General features: G+C 39.8%; 1 protein-coding gene across 1 annotated transcript; it reads left to right on the top strand.

Annotated features, from left to right (window-relative positions):
- Positions 1–3642: 3642 nt before the first annotated feature.
- On the top strand, positions 3643–25043 carry LOC140947276 (hephaestin-like protein). Its single transcript, XM_073396336.1, has 14 exons — positions 3643–3979; positions 7318–7751; positions 9254–9559; positions 10545–10866; positions 11360–11546; positions 13280–13517; positions 16103–16273; positions 17660–17869; positions 18563–18809; positions 19172–19417; positions 20237–20462; positions 21716–22036; positions 22747–22903; positions 23507–25043. Exons 1-14 carry the CDS (start codon positions 3810–3812, stop codon positions 23620–23622), a joined length of 3351 nt encoding a protein of 1116 aa, XP_073252437.1. The 5' UTR covers positions 3643–3809; the 3' UTR covers positions 23623–25043.
- Positions 25044–26893: the final 1850 nt, after the last annotated feature.

A 26893-nucleotide genomic window follows, 5' to 3' on the forward strand; every position in this document is an offset into this window, starting at 1 on the left:
AAATTCGAGGTGACATTTGTAGGGTAAAAATCCGTTAAAAATGGGTAATCATACCATTTTTTAGATGTTCGAGAACCCTAGGAGAGGCAGGCAAGCAAGAAATTTTACAACAAATGTTCCGAAAATTCTAGGTTTCGAATCGTCTTCCGAACGGAATATTTTCCGAAAATTTACGTTGGGTGCCCCCTAGCCTGATGTATAGCTTATTTGCCATTAATTGTTCCACAACATTTACCTTTTCTTCAAATTTCTACTACTGGGGAGATCCTTAACTCGCCAATGTTTGCAAAAAAAGGCTGGCAAATCTTTCAGTTCAGTTTTCTGACGCCGTGTTAATTTCGAGCCCAGGTGTGAATTTTGAATAATATAGATGGTTTCCACAGTGACGTGATCAGGTTGTAAAGTCGAAATAGCGAGGTTTTATAAATTCTTATTTACACAAAGTTGAAGATAAACAATAAATACATTTTTATTACAACTTTCCAGTCCCGTAGCATGTTTCGTTTCGAAAATAAAGCAATTTGAACTTCCGAGTTTTCACAGTACGTGACACCAAAATAGGAATGCTGTCTTGTCGAAAAAAAGTCTCTCCTCTTGATTTTCAGCAGCATAACCATTTCAAGTATTAGAAGATATGTTTATGTGTACGTATGCTAGTGTTCGGGTGAAAAGAAAGAGCTTTTATAGAAAAAGTGAACTCCAGATGTTTTTGATCATTTCCGGCGGCCATCATTGGTGCATCAAAACGGGACACCAATATGGCGTCTCCATACAAAGCTGTACAAAGGTGCGTGAAACGTTTCGGCAAATAACTCAGAAACTGTGGTCCACAAAGACCTGAGACTTGGACAAACTGTTTATATATTAGTCTTTTATAACATTTCTTGGCTTCTTCCACTGGACGGTTTCCAACAATTTATTTTTTTTGTTGCGTGACAGTGAAAACAATCTATATATCTATCGATTATCTATGTTAATGTGTCAGAAAAGTGTATCATAATAAAAACTTGACGATTGGCATTTTACCATTTAATAGTTTTCACTAGTTTCTGACAATAAAGCGTTTAACACTTCAGGCATTTTTTAAAATTGATTTGTACTTTATTCATCTGAAATAATGATCGACTAAGTGTCCTGACGTCGTCAGCCTGACTTGCAGCTATCATAATAAGACTGTTTTAAAACATTGTGCGGAATTACTCTTTCTTTTTTATAAGAATATTGTTTTTCTGACCCAGGCTGAATATTCCTATTTTTCTGCCGATTTTAGGCTGAAAATGTTCTTGTAATATTCTTAATTATAGCCAGACTGTAGGCAATAAAGCCTGACATGATACTTTATTTGCATTGAACATATGGCTTTTTGTTTTACTTGTCTTCTAGTTTTGTTATTTAAAAAAGAAAGAAGACTTTATCATGAAAATTTTGCGGTTTAGTTCATGTCTTTTGCATTGTACATATTTTGTACGGCACAAATACATTACATCTACCGCTCATCATTGAACATTTGGCTATCGCTAGTGAAGAGTGTTCCGTTTGTTGGCTAGTTTTGCCGGTTAGAGAAAGGAATAATTTTATACAGTTAAGTAAAAACATATCATTGTATTGTATTTACAGATTTCCAACGCACGAAATTATATTCTTTTCACAATTTCAGCCTCAGGTTTATTTTTAACATATTCTTAAAATTTCGCAAATTTCAACCTCGATATTCTTATGAAATATATTCTTATAAAAAAGAAAGAGTGTACCTAAAAGAAAATACAACGGGGGATTTTTTTGTTATTTTTTATTATAGCACATAACCTAAGATTGTACTTACAGTGTGAATGAACAGTTTCCGATCCCCAATACGCAACAATTCAATATTTCATCGAGATTCGTAAACATTTCGGCCGAAACTCGGTCGATTTGGTCGCGTGCCTCGGAAGAAAATCGTTCCAGGTGCCAGGATACGTCCAATACTGGATCAGATAGATTGTGATCAATGTAGTTTTTTTCTTTTCCTTTCTTAGTTTGTTGTACGCCGTGTCAGCCCAATTTTATTCTATCAGTTATCTGCAATTGAAGAGCCCCAAGGAGGACAATGGCTGTCTCGCAGTGCTGCTTGTGCTGCCCTTTGGTTTTTTGTGCCATATTTGCATTGTTGCCTTTTTTTCTATTTCTGCTCTGTCAGCGGCCCTGTTCTGCACCCTTGCCAGTTGTCTACACGATTCTGGATATTTCTGAAACCTCCTTTTTTGTTACACCAATCGGTTTTCTGTCTACACGAAACCGGTGAATCCGCTTAACCAGACAGCACTTGACAACTGCTTTCCAGACCGGAGGGGGGGGGGGGGGGTACTCCCTATGATAGCTTATACCGGGAGGCTCCGCCCGGTATCTTTTTCAGGCTTCAGGTATATGAAAGGGTAGGAAATTCACTTGTTGAGGTATATAAAAGGGTAGGGAAATCTGTCGTTTGGGTCTGTAAAAGGGCCCAAGGGCTAACAGATGAATTTTATGGCTTTACTAAGTCGAGAAAACGTTCTATGTTTGAGATTGATTCCTATTTAAAAAGACAGTGCATTTACAGTCATATTAAATTCTGCAAGCAGAATACTGTAATGCTGATCGTACTACGTGAAAATTAACTCTGCAAGACATCAAAACGACACCGAAAGAACTCAAAACAGAGCGGGATTGAAGCCATAGACAGCTGTTTCGCCCTCTTTGGGGCTCGCCAGTATGGCGTAACAAACAGAGAAGGCTCTGATAAAAAATATATCAGGTCTTTATAGATCCTACGTTCTTCGGCATATTCATTTGCCGTCCTTTGCAGTCCTTTTGTGGTTAATGTTTGTACTTTAGTGCATTTACAGCTGTTAAAAGGGATGCAAAGTTCTAAACAAAGTATGTGAAGGGAGCACCATTTGTCAAAAGAAGGTATAGGAAAGGGGTTGAAAAATGGTATATAAGAGGGTAAGGGGTTGGACCTCAAGGCGAAGCCTCTCCGTATAAACATTTGTTGAGTATCCCTCCCCCCCGGTTACCAGACTGGGCCTCCTGATAGGGATCCTAAAACGTCCGGTTTCGTGTGGACGAGGCCTAATGAAGTATTTTTAAAATTCTGACGCTGGGATCTCTTTTTTTCTTTTTCCCTCTCGAAAGACCCTCTTGAAATGTCACACAACGTGAATAAATAAAAACGTGACAAAAATCCTGTTTAATAATCACAGAAAAATTCCACGCTTTGTTGCTCAAAACAGGTGGATGACAGCACCACCGCCAGCATTATTTCTGCTATTTTTTTTTCCCGGCAAGCTTTCTCTTAAGCAGATCATTCAATAACATTAGTAAAAATTAAAGATTTTTCTTAATTGATTAAGAAAGAAATATAAATTCACAAGGCTATCGTGTCAGTGTTTTGCACTTAAACGGCGAAATAGCTTTTAAAAGACAAGTTAATCAAAGCAATTCACTGCAGGTTACTCTCAGAGGACCAGTCAAGCGTTTTATTCCATAAACAAGCTAACTGAGTTTTATCTAATGAAGAACAGCAATATTTTGAGATGATAAAATTTTTTCCTCTTTTTCTTTTCTGGACGGCGTTCCTCATACGGTCGGTCTTATACGTGACGTCACGAGTGTGTATCGATTATCAACGATTGTCCCCCATAAACGTCTGGAAAGTTCGTCTGGAATAATTTTACGGGGGCTTTGTTCCGCGCTTGTTTGGCAGTGAGGCTCTTTCCTCGCATGACTGAGCAGAACGCGTGTTGGTTCAGAAATCACTGATTTCGTTTAATACTGGTTAAACGCGATAAACCATGAAGTTGTGGCGTGCAGTGTGCATTTGGATTTCTTGTGTTGTGATGCAAAATGTTTCCACTGGTGCCTCGACGATAAGGAAATACTACATTGCCGCTGTAGAGGAAGAATGGGACTACGCTCCGAGTGGCTATAACAAGGTGAAAGGCGTCAAACTTGCCGACGACGGGTAAGAGAAATAGAAAAGAGACACAGTTACGTTCAATATGATAAATGATATGATCCATTATGACACGATTATGAACGTTCCTCCGCGGGAAGGGTCTCTCGACAACCAAAATGAAGCCATGCGTTATGCAATACGTATACTTTGATTAGTAGTACGTGATGGTTGAAGATGCAGTGACATTTGTCATATGGAGGAAATTTCAAGGCACTTAGTTCTGAAGTTACCAAATTTAGTCCGAGAATTAATGTAAGTGGGCATACAATCTTATCATTTGGAAAATAGCCATCGTCCATCTTTGCTTTCGATTTGCGTGATTTAATTTGCTTCGCCATTTTGCCTTTTATTCTTTTAACTACTGTGAATTGATTGCTCCAGTCACAACGATGGAACTTTTGAATTATGCTATGTTTTCACTGATCTAAAAATGACAAAAAAGACAAAAAAAAGGGGTTACTATCGTAGAATGCAGCTCGCAGGCTGTGCTTCTTCCGGGATTCCTTCATTTCCGTGATGTGCAAGCCGAATAACAGCTGGGATTTCCGGGAATCTTCTGAGGTCACGGTCGTGGTGTGAACTGACTAGTGTCAGATGTTTGTGTTCGAGAGTTTTTGTTTCTGTTTTAGAGATGCATGATAGCAACTGATAAAGACGATGAATGCTGTTTCCAGTTGCTTTCCTTTGTCTTAGACAGCTACAACTGATGTACATTCCTACATCACAGGGAACTGACTTTTTTTAATCCGTATGTCACGCAAATATTGAAACAAAAATATATTTTTAAAGATCTGTTTATCACCCATGATTTAGGAAACCTGCATAGGTTTGTTAAATTCCACTTAAACTCGCAGAAATATCAGATCCCAAAATTAAAAAAAAAGAAGATGATAATTATGCATCCTCATTCTCACGCACCCCTCTCTTTTTTTTCTGGAGGGAGGAAGAGAGAAGACCCTGGGGACAAGTTTGAAATGTATGTATTGCACTCTCCCCTGCTCTTATTTTTATAGGTTTGGTATAGATTTTCATTAAATTTCACAGTTTGATAAATCGATCTGTGAAGAGGTAATTTATTTCACTTGAAAGCATCAAAAATTGCAATTTTGTGTACCATAAGTAATTTTAAGACAATGGACCTGTGTCATGCGATGGCTATTTTGTCTCGGGAGGTTTGAAAAGCTTTGTTTATGTGTGGCTAGCCTTGTTCTCTCTGTGAGGCCGGCTGTGCATAAACAAAGCTTTTTAAAGATCCTTTTTTTTCAGATTTTGGAATCTGATATTTCTGGGAGTTTAAGAGGTTTTTTTACAAACCTTTGCAGGTTTCCTAAATGATGAGAGATAAATAGATCTTTAAAAATATATTTTTGTTTCAATATTTGCATGACATATGGATAAAAAAAGTCTGTTCCCTGTGGTGTAGGAATGTAGGTGTCTCAGACAAAGGAAAGCAACTGGAAACAGCATTCATCGTCATTATCGGTTGCTATCATGCATCTCTAAAACAGACACAAAAACTATCAAACACAAAAATCTGACATTAGTTCACACCATGACTGTAACCTCAGAAGATTACTGGAAATCCCAGCACACAGAAAGGACCCTTTGGGGAGGAGTATTGGCTGTCCTGAAGATAAAGAATGGGTACAGACAATGTTGTTTTGTTTTTTATCTTCTAAAAATTTTAAAAAAGTTTAATATTCTATGAGAAGTGTTTCAATTTTGGAAGCAAGGACCAACATTACAAAATAGAAGGACTGGATCTAATCCGTTGAGAATTAAAATATCTGAACAGTGGAAAGAAGCAAGGCTGATTTTACAGTCGCGAATATAATTTTTTTTTTTTGCCGACATTTCGAAAGGCATGGCCTTTCTTCTTCATGGTCTTACATACATATGAGAAGTCTGTATAAAAAAGCAGTTCTTAATGACCAGTCGGGCCCACTGTGCAATATCTGCATGGCATTCGATTTTTTGGGAGATTATTTTTTGACTACCTCATTAAAGGTATAGTATAAAAGTTCAAATTACCCCAAAATCAGTCTGTGTGTGTGGTCATTACTTTTTTTGGCACCTAAAGGAGACCATTGGTAATCTTTTCCATGGATATTTTTTGGCACACAACTTCAAGCCATAAATGTATGGATAAAAATATTGGCTTTCCCCCCTAAATATATAAGAAATATCAAACCTGCAATTTCCTCATAACTATCATGGATTTTTTCTGGGGATTTCTCAGTTATGAATTAAAATCTCACCCCATTTCTCGGCCAACAGTGAAATCTTTGGGTCTTAAAATTTCGTTATCATTTAATTAATCTCCATCCAAAACCGTCCCTTTTGTAGCATTTGAACCTGTGAGGCTACCTCTCAGGCACATGTGTGCCCCAAAAACTGGCACTCATGTGCGTTGTGCGCTGTTTTTTTGGCTTGCATAGAGTGACTCGATCTTGAACATGTTTGAGTAGTTTCAAGTTGTTTAGTATTGGCCCTTTTTTCAACTGACTTTACAACAATCTCCAAACCTTATATCTTAAGAAAACTTGCAAGCTCATCGCAAATAAAGTGTAATGTTTTCTCGTTATTTTTCCTTTTCCTTCCCCCGGTGCACCAAGTTAGAACTTAAAGTGCTCAATTTGTGTTTAGGAAAAAAAAGACGTCTGAAATATTTTTCAGTGTTGACCATTCCCAAAATTTACTGTTGATACCTGATTCTCATTGGTAAAACGAACGAATTTGATTGTTCGACGACGTTCTTTTTGTCGTCACGCAAGCTTCTCAACGAACCACAAAACACAGAGAACGGTTGTGTAAGAGACTACAGGCGACGTAACGTAAGACTCTTTGATGAACGTTTTGCCCCATTTAAGGGAATCTAAGACAGTCTCGGATTCTGGATTCCATACTGTGGATTCCGGATTCCGGATTCCAGATTCCAGGTAGGTGAATTCTAGATTCTTAGTCAGTGAAATTTGGATTGCCAATTCCAATCGTTACTAAGTGGTTTTTCGGATTCCTTGAGCTGTATTCCGGATTCCAAATTCCAGGTTTCTGGATTCCAGAAGCAAAAATGTTCCGCATTCCCCTACATGGGGTGAAACGTTTGACTTTGAATAACGCTTTAGTTCTTGGCCAAAAGAAAACTTTCCGCGATTCGTTTAAAACTTAGAATGTTGTTCTGCAATTCAAGTATGGCGCTTAACATTGTTCTCCCGTGCATTGCTGCACCATCAAGGGTGGCGCTAAATTCTGTGCTTCACGTTTGGCCATTCATTTGAAAATGTTTCGTGCGTTAAATATTGTAAAAGAGAATGACCCTTATTTTCACTCTTACTTTTATGTAGTGATGCTGCAGTCTTCACGACCCGTGGTAGACACACAATAGGACGCAAGTATAAGAAGTTTCTGTTTCGTGAGTACGAGGATGCTAAGTTCCAAAAGGAAAAGCCGCACCCACCCTACCTTGGATTTCTGGGGCCTATACTCAAGGGAGAGGTGGGAGACACGATTGTGGTTCACTTCAAGAACAAGGCCAATGGTAACTTTTCAGTACACCCACACGGTGTGTTTTACTCGAAGGACTCGGAAGGCGCCCTGTATGTGGATGAGACAAAGGGAGCGTCGAAAAAAGACGACCATGTGCCGCTGAATGGTGAACACACGTACACTTGGAGGATAACCAAGGACCACTCCCCAACAAGCGATGACGATGATTGTCTTACCTGGATTTACCATTCACACGTGTTGCCGCATAAGGACATTAACACTGGGTTGATTGGTGAGATTAAGCTTGAGAATGTTTCTGTGTTTTCGATGTCAACGTGTTATAAAAAGCTAATTGATTCAAATATGATTTTATAAAATAACTAAGCTAGTACGCGCGCTCTGATTGGCTGAAAGGAGTGTTTGCATGAGAGTTTGTAAACATGGTTGTGGCGTCAAGTTGTTTGGCTTTTCGCGCACTAATCACGCAAGCACGAATTTGAAAAAAATTTCAAGTTCAAAACTCGACAAGTTTACTTTATTTACCCATTCCTTCGTCGGTTGAAACTTGGAAAATCGTTACAAAGAAAGTGTGTCAATTTTTTTTCGCTTAAGCTGACATTTTAAGCGAGAAAAGTCCGTATTTTGGAAAGCATCTTTTTGCAAAACAAGAACTAATTACGCGTGCAAGACTTCGTGGACAAGACTTTGCGACTGGTAAGAATTCCTCTTTTAATCAGTGCCATACAAAGAGTTTTGCGTTTTTTCTCGGGAAATTTATTTTATAAAAGCAATAGAAAACTTTTTTCCCGTGTCTGCGTGGCCTGATATAAACACTCGAGGGGTTGGGAGAATTCTCGACAGTTATGCAAACCCTCGACTTCGTCTCGCGTTTGCATAACTGTCTCGAATTCTCCCAACCCCTCTCGTGTTTATATCAGGCTATGCAAACACGGAAATCGTTTTCTATTGCTGAAATGGCCTTTGGAAACCTTTTACGCGTGCCATTGTCAGTATTTTCTGTGCAGCCAACTTTTTGAAAACCGTCGGTGTGGTTTGTAATTGGTCACTAGAGTAATCAACAGTCAATAACTTTATTGACTTTATCTTCGACATGAAGATTTCAGGACCAAAACAATCAATATAATAACAAATGAAACAAAGTAAAATAAAAGTGAAGTAAGAGAGAAAGGAAAAACAACAATATGTTGAACATTAACATAGAAACTTACGTGGCTATGTGTGGCTTCTACGCTACTCGTATTTTAAATTAGAGTTCGGATTTGTAACAATTTAGACTATTTTCAATATAAGAGGCACTAAGATTTACAATAATAGTAATATGACCCCAGTTAAGTGCGTTCGAGCCGTTAGAGTCAAACCAGGTCAAGGAAACTACCATAGATTTTATTATTGAATCGATTCCGTTATTCGAAGCTTGAGTCCATTAGAGGTGAATACAGTTTGAGAAATATTCCCGATTTTCGCTGAAATATTTTAACCGTCCAGTCACGTGACTCACTTACAAAAAAGCAAGCAAGCAAGTAAGGATGGGAAACTGCTTGCCAAGTTCCACAAATATTCGAAAAGATGTTTTTTGTTGAAATGAATATCCATCTGACCAGTGACTGAGTCAAACCAGTCCTCAGGTTCCCCGGCACTGTCTATTGAATTAACAGTACTTTTCTGTTTCACAAAACTGAAAATAAAAGAACCGCGAAACGTTACAGAGATGAAGCCGAGAGATGAATTATACTCACTTCTTTTTTTGCCCTTATTTTGTGTCCAAAATGTAAGGTATCTTGCTGACGTGCAAAAGTGGAGCTTTAGCAGGAGGAAAGACAAGAGGTGTTGACAAAGAGTTTTTGGCGTTGTTTTCTGTGCTGGATGAGAATGATAGTTGGCTGCTCGACGAGAACATTAAGACCTACTGCAGTGATCCACAAGGAGTAAATAAAGAAGATGAGGATTTTATGGAGAGTAATAAGATGCACGCTATAAACGGTTATTTCTATGGAAATCTACCGGACCTGGAAATGTGCTTAGGAGATACTGTTAACTGGCATTTGGCTGGGATTGGTAATGAAGTCGACTTGCATACAGGTAAGATTCGCCACATTTAAGGGAATTCAAGACAGTCGTGGATTCTGAATTCTACGCCGCGGATTCCGGATTTTTTGTCAAGGGAACTTGGATTCTGGATTCAATTGTTAGTGGGATTCCGGATTCTTTGAGCTGTACTCCAGATTCCAGATTTCACAAGCAAAATCTACCGGATTCCGGAATCTGGTCAGATTCCCCTACTTGGGGCGTTAAGATGGCCAAAGCCGCAATTTTGTAAGAACTTACACTCAGTTAAGACCATATTTGTTATTTATAAGAACACAGGCAGCAATCAATGAGCGTAAAAGGGAAAATGTATCCTGAAAACGTAAAGAACTGGTCTGGGTCCTTCTAGCTAAGTCGCTAAAGGCAAAAAGATCCATAGGTAATCAGGCACGCCACGACTAGCATTTTGGCTAACTGCGGGCCAAGAAATTGTAACTAAGTAAAATTACGGTAATACATGTTGTATTGTTTTCTTTTGGGTAACTTCAACGTTTGAAACATGTGCAAGTGATCAGCGCGTCTTACCCGCAATCTGCTGTTACCGTCTTTCTTATTCCTTCTAGTTTTGAGTTTTGATCATCTTACGTTTGTTTATTAGTTTAGGATTGTTTGAGTAAATGATATGCCTGTGAACTTTCGCCGTAGCCCGCCAGCCCGGTGCGTCCATCTCTCTAATAAGAGGGGGCTCACAACGTACTTGATGTTTAGGTTGCGTAGCGGGCGTTTTTTTTGAAACACTGTGAAAGAAACACGGTAAAATGGTGTGGTTTCTACTTTCCTTCTCCCTATGCCTTTGTCTCTTTTTTTCCTTTATCCTCTTTCATTTCTCTCGCTTTTTTCTTGCGAATCCTTTACCGCACTCCAGAGAAACCGCCAGCTGCTCTCAACAGCTGCACAGGCTATTTTCTAGCCAAGAAACTCTCAGGCAATTTTCAGGGATTTTTAAAATTGAAATTTTACATTTTCTTTCTATCAATAGCTTATTTCCATGGACAAACTTTTACAGTCGACAACCATCGCAAAGACGTTGCTTCTCTTCTACCTGCAACTTTCGTGACGGCTTCTATGAAGGCTTTAAACCCAGGAACGTGGATGTTAAACTGCCTTGTTAACGATCATTATAACGCCGGTATGTACGCGCTGTTTAATGTAACGAAGTGCGATGGAAAAAAACATCCAGTCCCAAGTGTAAGTGGCGGGAAAAAGCGGACTTACTACATCGCGGCAAACGAGATACGGTGGAACTATGGGCCAACTGGTATGAATGATATGAATGGAGAGAGCTTGACACTGGCAGATAGGTACGAACTTCATGATCAGATTTCAAATAAAGCTCCAGTTCTAACGCCGCGTCACTCATGTTTTATAGTCGAACTTAAGGTTAACCTGACTAATTCAAACGGCGTCGAACCAAAACAGAAAAATATTTTAATGACGATGATGATAGTAAAGTAATAAAAGTGAAAATGATAATGATAATGATACTGATAGTAATAATTTAAATTCTCTTCATTTGTTCATTAGTTTCGGTACATGAAAATATCCGTTGTGCGAATCAGCAGTCGCCCCAGTGTTGGATAATGCGACAGTGTCTGCCCAACTTAACGTTGCGTGCCGTACCAAACTTAACTACTGAACCAAACTGATTCAAACGCCGGTTTTCGCCTTTTTCTGTATCTAATTCATCTGTAAATGAAGGTGCAGCTGCTGTGTTCTGGAATCAGACCTGAGGGTTTGGCCATGCTGTCTCAACTTATCTGTTCACTTGTGTGTGTGTTTTTTCTATTTGCTCAGCGACTCAGCCGTTTTCTTCGCCCAAGGTGACAAGAGGATTGGAGGAACTTATCTAAAAGCGATTTACGAAGAGTACACAAGCAGCAACTTTACAAGTAAAAAGAACAAATCAGATCATCTTGGTTTCCTGGAGCCAGTCATTCGAGCGGAAGTCGGTGATATCATCGAAGTAGTCTTCAAAAATAACGTAAGAAAATAGTGATTTAGCCGTTTGATTCTGGATCCAAGAAAAGGGAAATAATTTCTTCAAAGTATGTTCCCTGGTTAGTAACGGGCGATGAAGTTAACCTCTGGTACGGAACTTTTTGCGATTGCCGCGGTCTGGCAACTGGTCACTAACTAAAGAGTACGGCCCAGGGCTCTTCAGAGTACTGATTGCTGTAACGGAGAAAATGTGGTATTTTGAGTAGAAATCCGCTCATGAAAGGTGTCACTCGTTGTTAGGTCTCGAGTAAAATTACTATTCTGCCTTGGAACAAAAAGTTTATTAATTACAATTTAAGTCCTGCACTTATTACGTTACGGTCTCCATGTCATTGTAACTGTTTGGAAAAACACTTAATTGTTTTATTAATATATCAAACGAGAGGCACATTGTTCATCATTTGATCAGACGCTGAGATGAGAATTGTAAATTCGACGCAAAGCGGTGTATTTTTGACTAATCGTCCCATGTGGTAAAGGAACCCAAGACAGTCTTGGATTCTAGATTCCAGGTACTGGATTTCAGTCTTTGTCAGGGAAACTTGGATTCTGGATTTCATTCCTTTGTGGGATTCCGGATTCCTTAAGCTGTCTTCCGGATTCCAAAGTCGAGGATTTCGGATTTTACGAGGCAGGCCTTAATTTTCCCAGATCCCGGATTCCAAAAACAAAAGTTTCCCGGATTCTGGAATCCGGATTGCCTTACATTTGGCAAGACTAACTTGGAGGTGTTTGATATTATTGGAAGCGCCCACGAGTCCTGATATTATGATGAAATAACGCCTCGAATTTTTGATATTGGTGATTTTACGATCGGACGACGCGACGGCGGCGAAAACGTCGCTTCAAAAATGAACTTGCGTCCTTTCGGTCTTTAACGCGATTATTCCAACTCACCTACTTTGTCAAATGTACGCGAACCCTCCTGGAGTTGAATCTCGATGAACTACATTCAAGTTTAAAGAGAGAATAAAATTTCGTCCTCGCTCGTTAACTTTCTCCCTAAAAAGTCTAATCAGGCAATTTCACGTCGTAGCCGTGAAAAAAACGGCAAAGAAATGTACAAAACAGTGAGATGCACGTGCAAAGCTGTGGTTTTGTCTACCAAATCTATTGTTATTTTTGACGTTCTCGTTGCTGTCGCGTCATCGGATCGCAAAGTGCCTATTAGGGACTTTAAGATCCAACGACGCGGACGGCAACGAGAACGTCAAAAAACAATAGGTTTTATACGCAAAACAACAACTTTGCACATGCATCACATTTATTTGTACATTTCTTTTCCCGTTTTTGCACGACTACGACGTGAAAATGCCTAATTTCGCGTTTTATGGAGAACGTAAACAAGCAACGACGAAATTTAATTTCTCTTTCTGAACTTGGACATGGTCCCTTGGAATTTAACTACAGGAGGGTTCGCCTACATTTGACAAAGTAAGTGGGTAGGCATAATTGCGATGAAGACTGAAAGGACACAAATTCACTTTTTAAGCGACGTTCTCGTTGCCGTCGCGTCGTTGGACCTTAAAGTCCCTATTACCTATCAAACGAAATGTTTTAGAGGGAGAAATAAAGGATACAAACGAGAGGAGTTTTTGAAATGATTGCCAAACAATCATTAAACATTTATTTAATTCCTTTGTATTTTCTTTATAGGTTATTAATGAGTTTGAGATAAATTACTTAAGATTCGGAGTTTGTTCATTTTTCATGCAGGCAAGTCACAACTACAGTATTCAACCACATGGCGTCTTCTTCAACAAGTCTAATGAGGGAGCCTTATACCAAGATCATACATCCGGGGCTGAAAAAGCCGATGATATTGTGCAACCAGGCCATATTTACACTTACCGGTGGACTGTGCCCGAGCATGTGGGGCCAACAAATGCTGACGCACAATGTGTCACGTGGTTGTACTATTCAAGCGTAGATCCAGTTAAGGATACTTATTCGGGTGAGTCTCGAGTATTAAGCTATTCCCTCCGAGAGAATAAACAGTCAGTTGCAGAGAGTAACTCGTATACGAAGCGCTATTTTCCCGCGCTTGCATGCGGCTGCATGTTTTCCCGCCGTTTGGGAGTAGTAGGGAGCTTTAGGATCTACGACGCCTAGCTAGTTATTCAGTTGAAGTACTTCCCCGTGTTACCCTCGTTAAATAAAGTTGACTATTATTATTATTATTATTATTATTATTATTATTATTATTATTATTATTATTAAAACAGCGAAATCGTCACAAAAAGTAATGCTTCAAACTTATTCGCTTTTATTACTTCGGCGGAGCGCGAAGTAAAGGTTTCGCGACGCTCAGGAATGTATCAAAGTTGCAATTTTTTGACAAGATTGGGCATGCAAAGTCTGTAGGTTTCCGGCTCTATTCGGCTATTTGACGAAGTAAGAGCCGAATTAGTTCGAGATATCTCGAGATCACTTCGATTTCTTTGATTTATCCTTTAACTTTTTCGAGGAAGAAAGAGTTACTATTTTGGCCTTCCCGGGGTTTGAACCGACTCACTTGTGTGACCCGTCAGATTAGAGGAGACTCTAAGTTGAGGGATTAGCCGATTGCGCTACTGCGACCCACGGTAGTTTAGGATATGAAAAATAGTTATGAAATGATGCACTAGTTTGGGGACAAGATTGGGCGTGTAAGTTCGTGACTTTTCGGCTTGTTTCAACTATTTCACGAAATGAGATCGGACTACTTCGTGATATCTTGAGATTACTTCGAGTTTAGTCTTTAATTACTCGAGGAATAAATAGAGGATATTTCGTGGCCGCGCAGAGACACGAAATTTCTCTTCGAGTGTTGAAAAACATTTCACGAGTGAGCCCTCCTTTCGAACTGTTTTATGATGAATTTAAAGTAACAAAATGCTGCACAAAGACATTTTGTCTTTGTTGAGTGTTACGTAGTAAAATTGCTTTCATGCGTTGCGTGACTTTCTCGAACGTTCTCTACGTTTTTGGATTATCATGAATAATTAATTAGGAAGTGTTTACATTTCAGCATGAGTCAGCAGATTTGCATCAGTTACTGAAATCATAAAATATGTCGAAAAGCTACTACTATTCGCCTGTTTAGTATTTTCTAGAACCTTATGTCAAACGGTATACAAGTTCCAAGCGAGTTCTTTCGACGAACTAAGTTTTTTTTCCCACGAGTTGGACTGCTGTGTTTAGTCAAGTGTGACGAAGGTCGATTTTCAGGTTCTGTGTTTACAAGTTCGCGGAAGCCGTAATATATTTGAAGTTCAAGTGAGAGTTTGTTATTATTGGTAGAGGCTGTTTAGTTTTACTCAAAGTTCAAGTCAAGTTTGTGTTGGTGGATGCTGTGTTTTAAGTAATATATCAAACATGAGATGCAGTGTTTCATCACCAGATGAAACACCGAGAAGAGAGTTGAAAATACGACGCGCAGCGGAGTATTTTTGACGAACTTCGAGGTGTTTCATCTGGTGATGAAACACTGTGTCGAATGTTTGATATTTCTTCTCAAACAAAATCATTTTTGAAGGAGAAATTAAGGATGCAAATACTAAGCAGTGTTTCATCCGATTTCCAAACACTCATTAAACATTAATTTCCTTTGTATTTTCTTAATGAATTATTAATGAGTTTGAGAAAGCTCTGTAAAGGCTATGTTCCTTTGGTGTTAAACTTCCTTGTGTTAATCCGACATCCCTGCGTGCTGATAGTCAGTGAATAATTGTCCTCAAAACATTCGAACTCGTGACTTTGAGTTTTAGCCAATTCCATGCTCAACGTAATTGACTCCTTACCCATGCCTTACATATCTTTAATCAGTACATGAGACTGCTATGCTGTTTTTGAAGCCTGATGTGACTAAGAAAAATAGAGAATTGTTTTTTAGAAGGATTTGTATGGAGTCATCAGAGCATATTAAACTGGGCTAATATCGCGGGGACAATTTGTCCTGAAATGCTAGTTTTTGGCAAGTAGGCCTCCTGGATGTTGCTCTTTTCAGAATATCCTGACAAATCCCATAATTTTACACCTTACTCTTACCATATTTGATTTCTTACTATTCCTCCGCATTTACAATTAATTAGTTCCACAACCACGACGCCGAAGTGTACGCTAGCTCCGTAGCGTCTTGTTTGATCTCGTTCAATTTGTTAAATAATGGGGGAAGTTAATTTCTGCAGTTGAATCCTAAAAGACTGTATCTAAATTCATTAAATCGTTTTCTCGTGTTCATGTTCTTCATAAAACGTGAAATTAGGTACTTTAACGTCGTAATCGTGCAACAACAGCAGAGTAAGCCACGAAAAGGCCTGATGTACTTGCAGAGTTGTTGTTTTGCTTATCTAAACCTACTGCTTTTTTGCCGTTGGCTCGTTGCCGTGTCTCCTGAGTCTTTGCTAAAGACCCCCCTTAGGCCTAGTAAGCGCAGTTGCCGTCGACTCCCAGGTTTTCCGATGTGTGTCCAGTTACTTTCAATTTTGTTATTCGTTTAGACTTTCGCATAGCTATTCAAACACATATCTAACATAGTTTAGGTTTTTTCTTATGTAGGTCTGTTTGGTCCATTGCTAACGTGCAAAAAGGGATCGCTGAACGATGACAACACACAGAAAAACATCGACAAAGAATTTGTTCTACTTTTCACCGTCACAGACGAAAGTGGCTCATGGTATCATGACGAAAACAAGAAAAGAGCGCAAAACTGGCAACAGATAAATGATGGTATGCTAGAAACAATCTAAAAAATCCTAATTTATTCTATATCATGTTTATTGACCTGCTCCCCTCCATTTTCTAAGGTTATGTTCAATCATTACCGGATAGCTTTTGCGCTGGCGTGAAAGCCGTACCAGATAGGGCTTCTATTCACATATAAGAACGGTAATTTTTGGTGCGATTTTTGTAACTGAGTGAAACTGCGCCTCGCCAATCTCGAAAGTGGAGCGTCACGTATCGTATAGGTTTTGTGCCACACTTTGCTGCAGTGTGAACGCCGCCGGGTATTCGGACCGTAGAGGAAGTGAATAATAGGAACGAGGACTGGCATGAAATCCACAGAGACGGAAGTAAATATTCAGGAGTGAGGACTGGATTTTACTTGACCCTCTCGGCCAACCGCTCAGGTATGATGTTCGATGTGTCTGAAAGATTTGTTCCAGTTTTGTGCCGTTCACACTGTTCACACTATACCTGATACATTTTCGTGTCGGCACGAAAAGATATCTGGTAATAGTGTGAACAGAGCCTAAGAGTAAAAGCCCTGGAAACGATGTTGGGCTGTGAGGGCGCCGATTCATGTTTGCTTCCAAACGAGGGCGAGACCTAGACCAGGTGCAGCTTGAGTATACGTTGAAAATTTGGTGAGGCCAAATTACCTGTTTTAATAAGCCCCTAATCGAGTGTAAATTGATCGCCAGTTTTTACTTCACAGTATTAAAGGTAGAATTCTCTTCACTTGCTCTTCGAATGAAGAACTTTTCTGCCGACTCAAAGTAGAACAAACCTTAGTGCTCTCATTCACTAAGTGCCCTCCTTAGCTCTCGTCTTTTTTCTGTCTCCATTGAATTCACGAAACAAGAAAGAAACTGGGTCGAGTTAACTTTTGCAAAGATTTTTCTGGGTCTGTTGCGAGGGACAGGGGAATCAATAGCTCAAAAGCTGACCGCTGACCGCTGTGTCCTCATCAGCGGTCCCAGAAACAATTGGAAAAATAAGATGCTTCTTACATAAGACGCGAACTGTACCATTTATACGAGCATGTCTTATCTAAGACGAGAACACCTCTTATGCGTGGTTCACGTCTTATTTCTGTTCTTGACTCGTTTTCATGTGAATGTTGCCCGTAGCAACGGCAATCCAACGTGGCACGCCAAAAATTAACGCATGCGTACTATGCGTTCGCGTCTTATGTAAGACGCGAAGGTCATTTATACGAAGTTTTTCTCGTCTTAGCTAAGACGCGTCTTATTTTAGACGAAATGTGCCGTTTATACGGAAAGTTCACGTCCTATGTAAGACGCGTCTTAATTTTCCTCGTATAAATGGTCCTATTTTAGCTCAATTGTCTTCTCGTTTCTAAAGTGGCGAATTGATTTGTGAACATTTCAGAAGATGAAGATTACCTCGAAAGTAATAAAATGCATGGCGTCAACGGATACTTGTATGCCAACCTACCCGGATTACAGATGTGTCTAGGCGAGAAGATATCCTGGCATGTGATTGGCCTTGGAAATGAAGTGGACATGCACACAGCCTACTTTTACGGAAACACCTTCCTGCATGATGGGAGTGTAAAAGACACACTCAGCTTACTGCCAGGTCAGTGTGTAGCCGGAGAGCTCCAGCTCCTAGCAACGACAAGAGCCACTTAAGTGTGAAATTTAAGGGAATGCTTTTGGAGTTGAATTCACGGGAAATTCGCACCCAAGGTTAGATAGAGCAAGAAAACTTTGTCGCTGTGTGTATGTTGTGGCTCAATTTTATCCTTGGCTTAAATTTTATTTTCCTTGGTTTTGGTGTATGGTGATGTATCACAATGAGTTTAAGCTAGTTTAAAACAAAGGGTAATAAAATTTAAACTAGGATAATATAGAACCACGACATATACGTCCGTAGCAGAGCGTGCAAAAGGGGGAAATGGAAAATCGGTTACTTTTCGCGTTTTCGAGCGAGGTGGATGTAGCTAATTACATCGCATCTTCTAGTTCAGTGATACAGAGCGTACCATGATCTCATTCGATAGAGTTTTCCTGTATCCACAATACTTTGTATTTGCAGTTTATAGAACACAGAACCAGTGTCATGAAAGGATAGGGTCTCGTAAATCTAATCAGGAAGTAATTTTCTTTGGACGAGGAACCTAAACTTGGTAGAGAGACATCAGACGAGTACAAATCTCTTTTTAATTATCTTCAATTTTGAGTAAGAACATTCATGGTTTGGTGTCAAAGCATAATGTAGAGTACAGAGAAAGAAATCCTAATAGCTACGAAAATTTTCACTCTATTTTAGGCGTATTTGCCACTCTAACAATGACGCCTGATAACGCAGGAGAATGGGCGCTAGTCTGTCGGACCAATGATCACTACTCTGCGGGCATGCAGGCTAAGTACACCGTCAGAAGCGATTGTGGGAAAGCTCCTACCAAAAAGCCCTCTGGGAAAGTTCGTCGTTACTATATTGCTGCAGTTGAGGAGGAATGGGACTACGCGCCCTCTGGTCAGGATGTGCTGGAAGGAGTGCCGCTGGAAGAGAGCGAGTCAGTATAACATGCAAAGCTTATTTTGGGTAGTTTTAAATTTCGAGTCGAGTGTAATTGGCTAAAAATCCCGCGCTATTGTTTTTCGACCAATCAGAAGTACGACAGGGCCTGTGCGCGTTTTTTGTGCGTGATGCCAGCTAGGGTCTGGCTCACTAAGTTTCTCGCATTCTAATGACCCTCTTCCAATTACGGTTTCCCTATAACTAGTTATAGCACTGCGAGGGTATCCAAACATGCGGCGGGACACTGCCGCTAAGCGAAGTTTCGTTAGCCTGCAAACGCAGTCGTGTCAGTCCGCGTTCGTTGCGCAAAAGATTTCGTTGCATCATAACTCGACTGTGGGTACTTTTCTCTTTCAGTGAGGCAAAAACATTCACAGTAGGAGGAGACGAGCGAATAGGTCGAAAATATATAAAAGTTGTGTATCGTGAGTACACAGATGCACAGTTTAAAGAGCAGAAAGAACGGACAGCAGCTGATAAGCACCTGGGTGTACTGGGTCCAATTTTACGCGCTGAAGTTGGAGATACGATGGAGGTAGTGTTCAAGAATATGGCGTCAAGTGGAATGAAATTCTCCATGCACCCGCATGGCTTATATTACAGGTATAAAGCAATGTGCTTTTTGTGTTATTTCTTTGAGAGTGGATGCAGGACAGATAATAAGCAATTATTGGATGAGGTTTTTGTGATATGCGGAGTTATCAAGGTCGAGGTAAGTGTTACCAGCCAAGCCGAAGGCCGAGGCTAATAACACCTACCGAGACCTTGATATTTTAGGATATCACAAAAACCGCGCGAATCTAATCATTGTTTTATTATTATTACATTGTTTAGAAGAAAATAACGGCAAACACATCGTCGCAAGGAACCTGAATTGATATTGTTATTGCAAATTATGCATTGCACGCGCAACCTACAGACAATCTGCAGGTTGTGCTGATTTCCAAAATTAGCCGTAGGCTCTTAGCCAATGAGAAGACAGGTAATGAGTACAATGTGTAATAAACTGAATAATTATTATTGAATGCAGGACAGTCCTGGTCTTGAAGACACACTCGCTTTTCAGCTTCGCCCCATGTAAGGGAATCCGGAATCCGGAAAATTTTTGTTGTGAAATCTGTAATCTTGGGCTTTGGAATCCGGAATACAGCTCAAGGAATCCGGAATCCCACTAACAATTAGGAATCCAGTATCTGGAATCCGGAATCCACGGTGTGGAATCCAGAATCCAAGATGTTGTTTTGTAATTGCTTTAGCCGGAAACAGAACAAGAATATCTAATTAAATACATTCGCTTAATTTGTTTTTAGATAGTCTTGATACTGGCGTTACGATGACGCCAAAATTACGTCGACTTTTTACGCTCTTATTTTCTCATTGCGATGTTTATTTTCTGTTATCGTTCGTTTCTTTTATTTCCAGCAAAGGCTTTGAGGGATCAGATTATAAGGATGGCACAACTGGCAGCGATAAAAATGATAACAGCGTAGATTCTGGTAAAATGTTTAAGTATTCTTGGGAGGTCCCAGAGCGCGCTGGGCCCGGAACAGATGGCCCCGCCTGCTCCACATGGGCCTATTACTCAGATGTTAACCCAATAAAAGACACAAATAGTGGTCTTGTGGGTCCACTTATAGTCTGCAAAAAGGTGAGGAACAATTGATTGGCCAATGTCTTACTCTGATTTAGTTAATTAAACAGAAATTTTCAATTATTGAGTTATATTGATAAGGGACATTTTTGATGGGAACACTTTTGTTTCACGTCTAAAGTAAGATGCATTTCTAAATACCCGATCAAAAGGCGTGACCGGCCCGTGGTAGTTCGCTTAATGCATGCCCTGATTTTCAGACAGTCCAGGATGCTCTAATGATGCTAGTTTAATGAAAGGTTGTAATGTAATTTGAGTGAGTAAGAGACAAATAAATCCACGCGAAGGATTTCGCTTATTTTATAGCCTTCTACATTTACATTCTAGATTTAGAATGTAGATGTAGAAGGCTATAAAATAAGCGAAATGCGGAAGGTGCAGCACGTAAAGAAGGTTATCATAAGCTGCTGTTTGCTGAAATAAGTTTTTTCGTATGTCATTTTAATTTATTATTGCATTACAGCAGGCTCGGTAAACCCTTGACTTTTGCAAAAAAGAAACCTTAAATTGAATTGACTTATCTGTAAAACACCATAATAGAGAAGTGTTATGGATGTTAAACGGTTGGGATGTTCCGTAGTCCAGTTCTGGCCCCCCTCTCTTTATCACATAACGCCGACAGAGTGACAGAGAGAACTGCACTAGATATTCCTCTCCGGGCTTTCAATTTTTCCTTGGGCGTTGAGCTCCACTCCTCGTTTGCTCTTGCGTCCTTCTATTAGGAAGTTACATGAAAACAAAAGAGGATAAAGGGATTTACCCTCTTTGCTGACTTATTGTTGTGAGCTCTCTCACGCTAATCTTTGGGTTTCCTGTGGTTCCTTGGGTGTTCTGTCCCTATTTAGGCTTTACAATCTAGATTTGTGTTTGTCAGGATGATTTTTAGCAAGTATGTCCAGCCTTATCATCATATAAAGTCTTTGTTCAAAATTGTAACACCCTTTGTGCGTCATTCTAATTGCGCTAAGTTTGACACATTGTGGCGCGCAAGAAGTTGCAAATTATGTTCGTTTGACTGTAAACTGGCCAATAATGACCCATATCATGAAAAACTCGTAGCTGTAGGACCCTGCCGGGCTCCTGTAGTCCGTTATTCCACAACTGTTAACTGCTGTATAAGATGCCAAGGGTCTGTAGTTTAAGCAGAATGTAAATGACAGTTCATCTTTCTCAGATGATGTTTTGCTGCCCAGCATCTGCTCAGAGCATTATACTTACAATTTGTAACTTCTAGTTTTACACTTTATCAGGGTACTCTGAAGGATTCATATACACGAAATGATGTACATCGTGAATATGCGCTTATGTTTACTGTTCTGGATGAGAATGAGAGCTGGTACCTTGACAAAAACATCGACACTTACTGCAAAAAACCAGGAAATAAAGAGACTCTTAAGGGAAACGAAGACTTCAAGGAAAGCAACAAAATGCACGGCATCAACGGGTTTGTGTTTGGCAACTTGAAAGGACTGGAAATGTATCAGAAGGAAAAAGTAGACTGGTACCTAGTTGGTATTGGAAACGAGGTTGATATGCACACGGTTCACTTTCATGGGCAGACTTTCCTTCATGTAAGTAACATTGTAGAATTAATTTACCATCTATAACTGATCATAATAGAAATTAAGACCAGGGATCAGATTAATAACACTTTTACACGTGTAATTGTTTTAGAGTCTGAAAACAATAGCTATACTTGTAATTTACACCCGTAAAAGTTTTAAATTGACTCCTGTTTCAGTGCTACTCTTGTCCTAAGCTGGCTCAAATGTAGCACGATTCTAGCGCGTCCATGGCACGACTTGTTTTCGGACGTTGAATGTAACTCAGTAAAATAGCTGTTGCGGAAATAAAAAGCGGATTAGTGAAAATTTATTAATGTATTCTAATGTATTTATAATTTATGAAATGAGTTCGGCACGGTAGTAGCATGACGTTTAAAACAGGCCTAACCTTGCTTTGATTTACAAGGCTGAAAAAATTCGAATTGACATGGAAATTATGCAAGTCAGCATGTAGATTTTGTTTTCATCAGTTTCATGCTTGTCAGTTCTCATTGAGGCCCAGACCTGCATTTCGATAATCCATAGGCTGAAATGTCGTCTTTGCGACCCGTGAATTAACCAAGAGCGCAGACTTCTGACTGGGAAGGGAGGAAAAGGGTAGGGAGAGAAGAGAAGAAGAAGAGTTAACGCTTCCCACTTCTTCGTCTTATGTTTACTTGTCATTTGCCTCCTTCTCAGAATCGAGCATACGTTTAACGGTTGTTTTTCTTCGGCAGAAACGTGTTGCATATCATCGTGAGGACGTGTATGATCTTTTCCCGGGAGTCTTTGCAACCGTGGAGATGATTCCGGACAGCGTTGGAGTCTGGATGCTGCACTGTCACGTGAATGATCACATGGTTGGCGGAATGGAGACAACCTATACTGTTATGGGTAAGTTAAGTTTGTCTCAGTGAACGAACTGCAGCGTACATGTTTCAGGCCAGAACAGCGATCGAAGGTGAAAACGCCTTTGCTCCAACGCTGTGTTTTGCCTAAATTTCACGTGACAGATAGTTAAAACACGCATGATCAGATTACGAGTGATAGAAGGTACAAATGCACGTGGTAAAATAGCGTTCTGTACATTCCTTTCATTCATTTCATTCAGTGGAAGTCCAAACGAACGCTGGCTACGTACTTGCGACGCATGCGTTGTAATGTCCTGGAGGTTAGGATTGCGGGATCCTCTTGTCGCCCGCAATAATGTACATAGATTTTAGTAACACAGCTGTATTAATTAGTAATGATTTGGAGAAACATAAACATGAAAAAACTAACGAAATAAAGTTTCGACGTTTCGGCGACATCATGATGCCATTATCAAGGAATGAAAATAAATGCGAGTTCAAATGATTTTTGAATACTTTAACGCCGTGTGAACTCTATTTATTTCCATTCCCTAATAATGGCGTCATAATGTCACCGAAATGTCAGAACTTTATTTCGTTAGTTTGTACATGATAATAAAACTGTCTTAATTCCATAAATTCATAGATGGTTCACTGAAGCCAACCGTCGATTCCATTGGTCCATCCAGTACCGCAGGCTCACCTTTGTCCAGCAGTTATATCATCTGCTTGCTGATAGCCGTTATTGTGACTTTATTTTGAATGCTATTTTGAAGAGGAAAGTAGACAGTAGATTAGCTTTTAATAGAATTCTTTTATATATAGGTAGCTGACCAAATGGCCTTTTTGACCGGACTGTCAACTCACGTGACCGACTGAGCGACCGTATGACTAACTCATCAAAGAATGAATATTTGAAAGACTGAACGACTGACCGACTGCCGTAAAAACCTCCGTCTCCCCTACGGATTGGTTAATAAGGTATAAAAAACCCAGTCCTGCTGATAATCGGATATAAATGTGGTCGAAAAACCGTACCGACCTTCAACTCCGCGAGGACGACCGTGAGAGACTTAACTCATGATATAACCGCCATCTTTGCAAGCGCGTGAAGGCTGTTGGAATGGATGTAAACAATGTCGTGTGGTCATACGCAGAGCCGGGCTGGACAAACAATCTTTCGTTTAAAGATATTAAATTTTCGGGCTAGCGAGCGTGCTGTCTTTCTGGCATGTAGTTGCCATCTTTGATTTTATAAGCAGTGGAAGACTGGGCCGGAACCCATTTGACTCTTGCAGCACAACTCACGCGAATCATTGTTGTGCTTGTACGATCGCCATAAAACGACTACATGGCAGGCTCACTCAGGCTAAGAATCAGCCAATAAAATCTGCCAATACAAGCAAGGCCGGTCCGAGTTTGTTTATTCCTCCCATGAATGTGGGAAAACTCGACGGTATAAAAGTTTTATGGATACGGTCACTTCGTTCCATGGTCAGGTCGTTCCATTTTATAGTCAGATCGTTCCACAGTTTCAGTTTAAAACTCGATGAGATAAAGCGCGCTTGTTTTGGCTTTTTGGCTTAAAGAACGCGAGGTATGCACGTAAGTAATGCCATTATTTCTGCTCGTGGCTTTAAGACTCGTGAAAAATTCTGGGTATATTGTGGAACGATCTGACTATTAAGTGAAAGATCTGGCTTGGAACGATCTGACCATGGAACGAAAAGCCCGGATAACATTTGTTTTCATAATTAGTTATTTTCACACATAACGACTGTACGACGAACCGCTTCATCAGTGCTGGACAGCGGATATCCTACAGACAGACCATGTGACCATTGGATTTTAAGGTGGTCAGTGTAGAGGAGAGCTTTTTTTTCTAGAATAGTTATCAACGGACTAAAAGACGCATTTTTTATGTTGAATGTGTTGGAATGAGACTGTTCTTAGGATGAAGCTACAGCAACGAAAATAACTTCCTGAACTCTTTAAAGCACGAGTTTTTACTTAGAATACTGAGTTCCTTGATTTTAAGACACAGTACAATTTTATTTTGCTCAGAAAAAACAAAGAAGCAAACAGCGCTTAAAGTCTTTTGTTCTTAATGTATAGAAACTTAATGTATAGATAGTGAAAAAAAAGTAGTAAAAAGGAAAATAAAACTGGAAATTTTAGAGAAACCATTTCGTATGTATTGTGTTTCTGTCGACTGCATGGTCAAAGTCTGGGCCTAAATTTCTCTATTGGCCAATCGCTACTGACGTACTTTTCATTTCGGGTGAATGTGAAGTCTGTGTCTTCTTTCTGTGCGCCATGTTTATGAACCCTGCTTTGGATACTACTTCTGTTGGAAAAATATAAAATACTCGTTGTTCAAAACTAACTTATTAGCGATCTCCTTTTTTATCGTTTCTTTGGCCTACTTAGTGAAAATGGTTTCAGTGGCAGCTGTTTTAACATTCCGGTTAAAAGTGTTGACGAAACCGTGGCTTTCTCATCAGTTCTTTCGCAAATGTTTATCCACTTCTTACTCACTTAGTACCACAGAACCCAATGGTTCACCTTTCTTTTGTCTTTTCAAAGATCTGCTGAGAAATATCATTTTGCCCGGCCTAACATGTACTTTTCTCTTTTATGGTAATTTTTTCTTCTTACGAATACACAAAGGTTTAAATGAAGCATTTATTTTAAAGTCAGTTTCGTGGATTAAAATTATGTAATCACAAGGAGTGACAAGTGCGGCTTTTAACAAAGAGTTCCGAGTTTGTTTTTGGCTGGAGAAAAGGTAACAGACCCTACTTTCGTTATTGCTAGAAATTTATTGTGTCAGCTTTATTCTCTTTATTTGTTTTGAGCAAGAGTGTTGTTTACGGAAGGGTCATTACATGCCGCTTTTCCACAAAGACTATTTAATCAGTCAGCATTTCAGTTTGTTTTAAGTGAATCTGATGATTGGTCATCAATAATCCGCCACTCTCAAAATCTGCCCAAAGTCTAGGTTCGGCAGTTTAAGATTGTATTTTCCGTTGATATTGTACATTCTAATACAAGCTAATACAAAAATGCAAGCTTGAAATCGGTTTAAGTGGGACACTTATCATGACGTAACGTTCCGCAACACACTGGCTGTTCTTCATGAAGACGTTCAACTTTACTAATGCTAGTGAGAGCTTCAATGGAGCTGCCTCTAATTCTTCTTCAAGTCTACAACTACTACTAGTCTTCGCTGTGTATAAAACGATTTTATCTCCTGTTACGGCGATAGGCAATGGTCTTCTGGTTGTCACCGTGCTAATTGATCCTCTGCGATCCTTTCGTAGCACATCATCCATGTTTCTGTTAACAATGTCCGCTGCGAATTTCTTAACAGGGACGGTTGTGGCGCCAATTTTTGCATTTTTGGAATACAACACTTTTCTTGGACGGAAAGCTTCGCTTCAAATCGCTAATGTTGGTTCCTCGTTTTCTCTGCTTTCATTCAACGTTTCCTTTGGAATGGTATTCGCCTTGGCTTTTGACAATTTTATAGCAGTTTTGCGACCAACAAAGTACAAAGCGTGGATGACGAAGCAACGAGCTAAGACCTGCATCGCTGTGATTTCGCTGACTGCACTCACATATGCAATCCTGCCGCATTTGAATGTACCAATAAATACTGTTCTAAAAATTGATCTACACTTTAATTCGACGGTAAACTCTACGCTTCTTGTTGCCTCTTATATTTTACTATACGCTGCCTTTCGAAACCACACAAAAAGGTCAAAAGATCTTCGACAAGAAAACAAACAGGCCTCGGGGAAACTCTTGGAACTTCAAAACAAGTTCCGCAGGGTTATATTTATTTTTGTTCTCTTGTCCACTGTGCCGGCGATCCTGTCCACCATCTCTTTCCACATCGAGGCTTACTGCGTCCCCTGCCAGAAATACCAGACCATCGTCATTGTACAGCGACTTTGTCTTCATTTAATTTTCTTGAAATGTGCTTTGGATCCCTTTGCGTTCGGCTGGAGGCTTTCACGCAATAGGCAAG

The sequence above is a fragment of the Porites lutea genome, chromosome 9, assembly GCF_958299795.1.
Source record: "Porites lutea chromosome 9, jaPorLute2.1, whole genome shotgun sequence".
In the NCBI taxonomy this organism is placed as follows: domain Eukaryota; kingdom Metazoa; phylum Cnidaria; class Anthozoa; order Scleractinia; family Poritidae; genus Porites; species Porites lutea.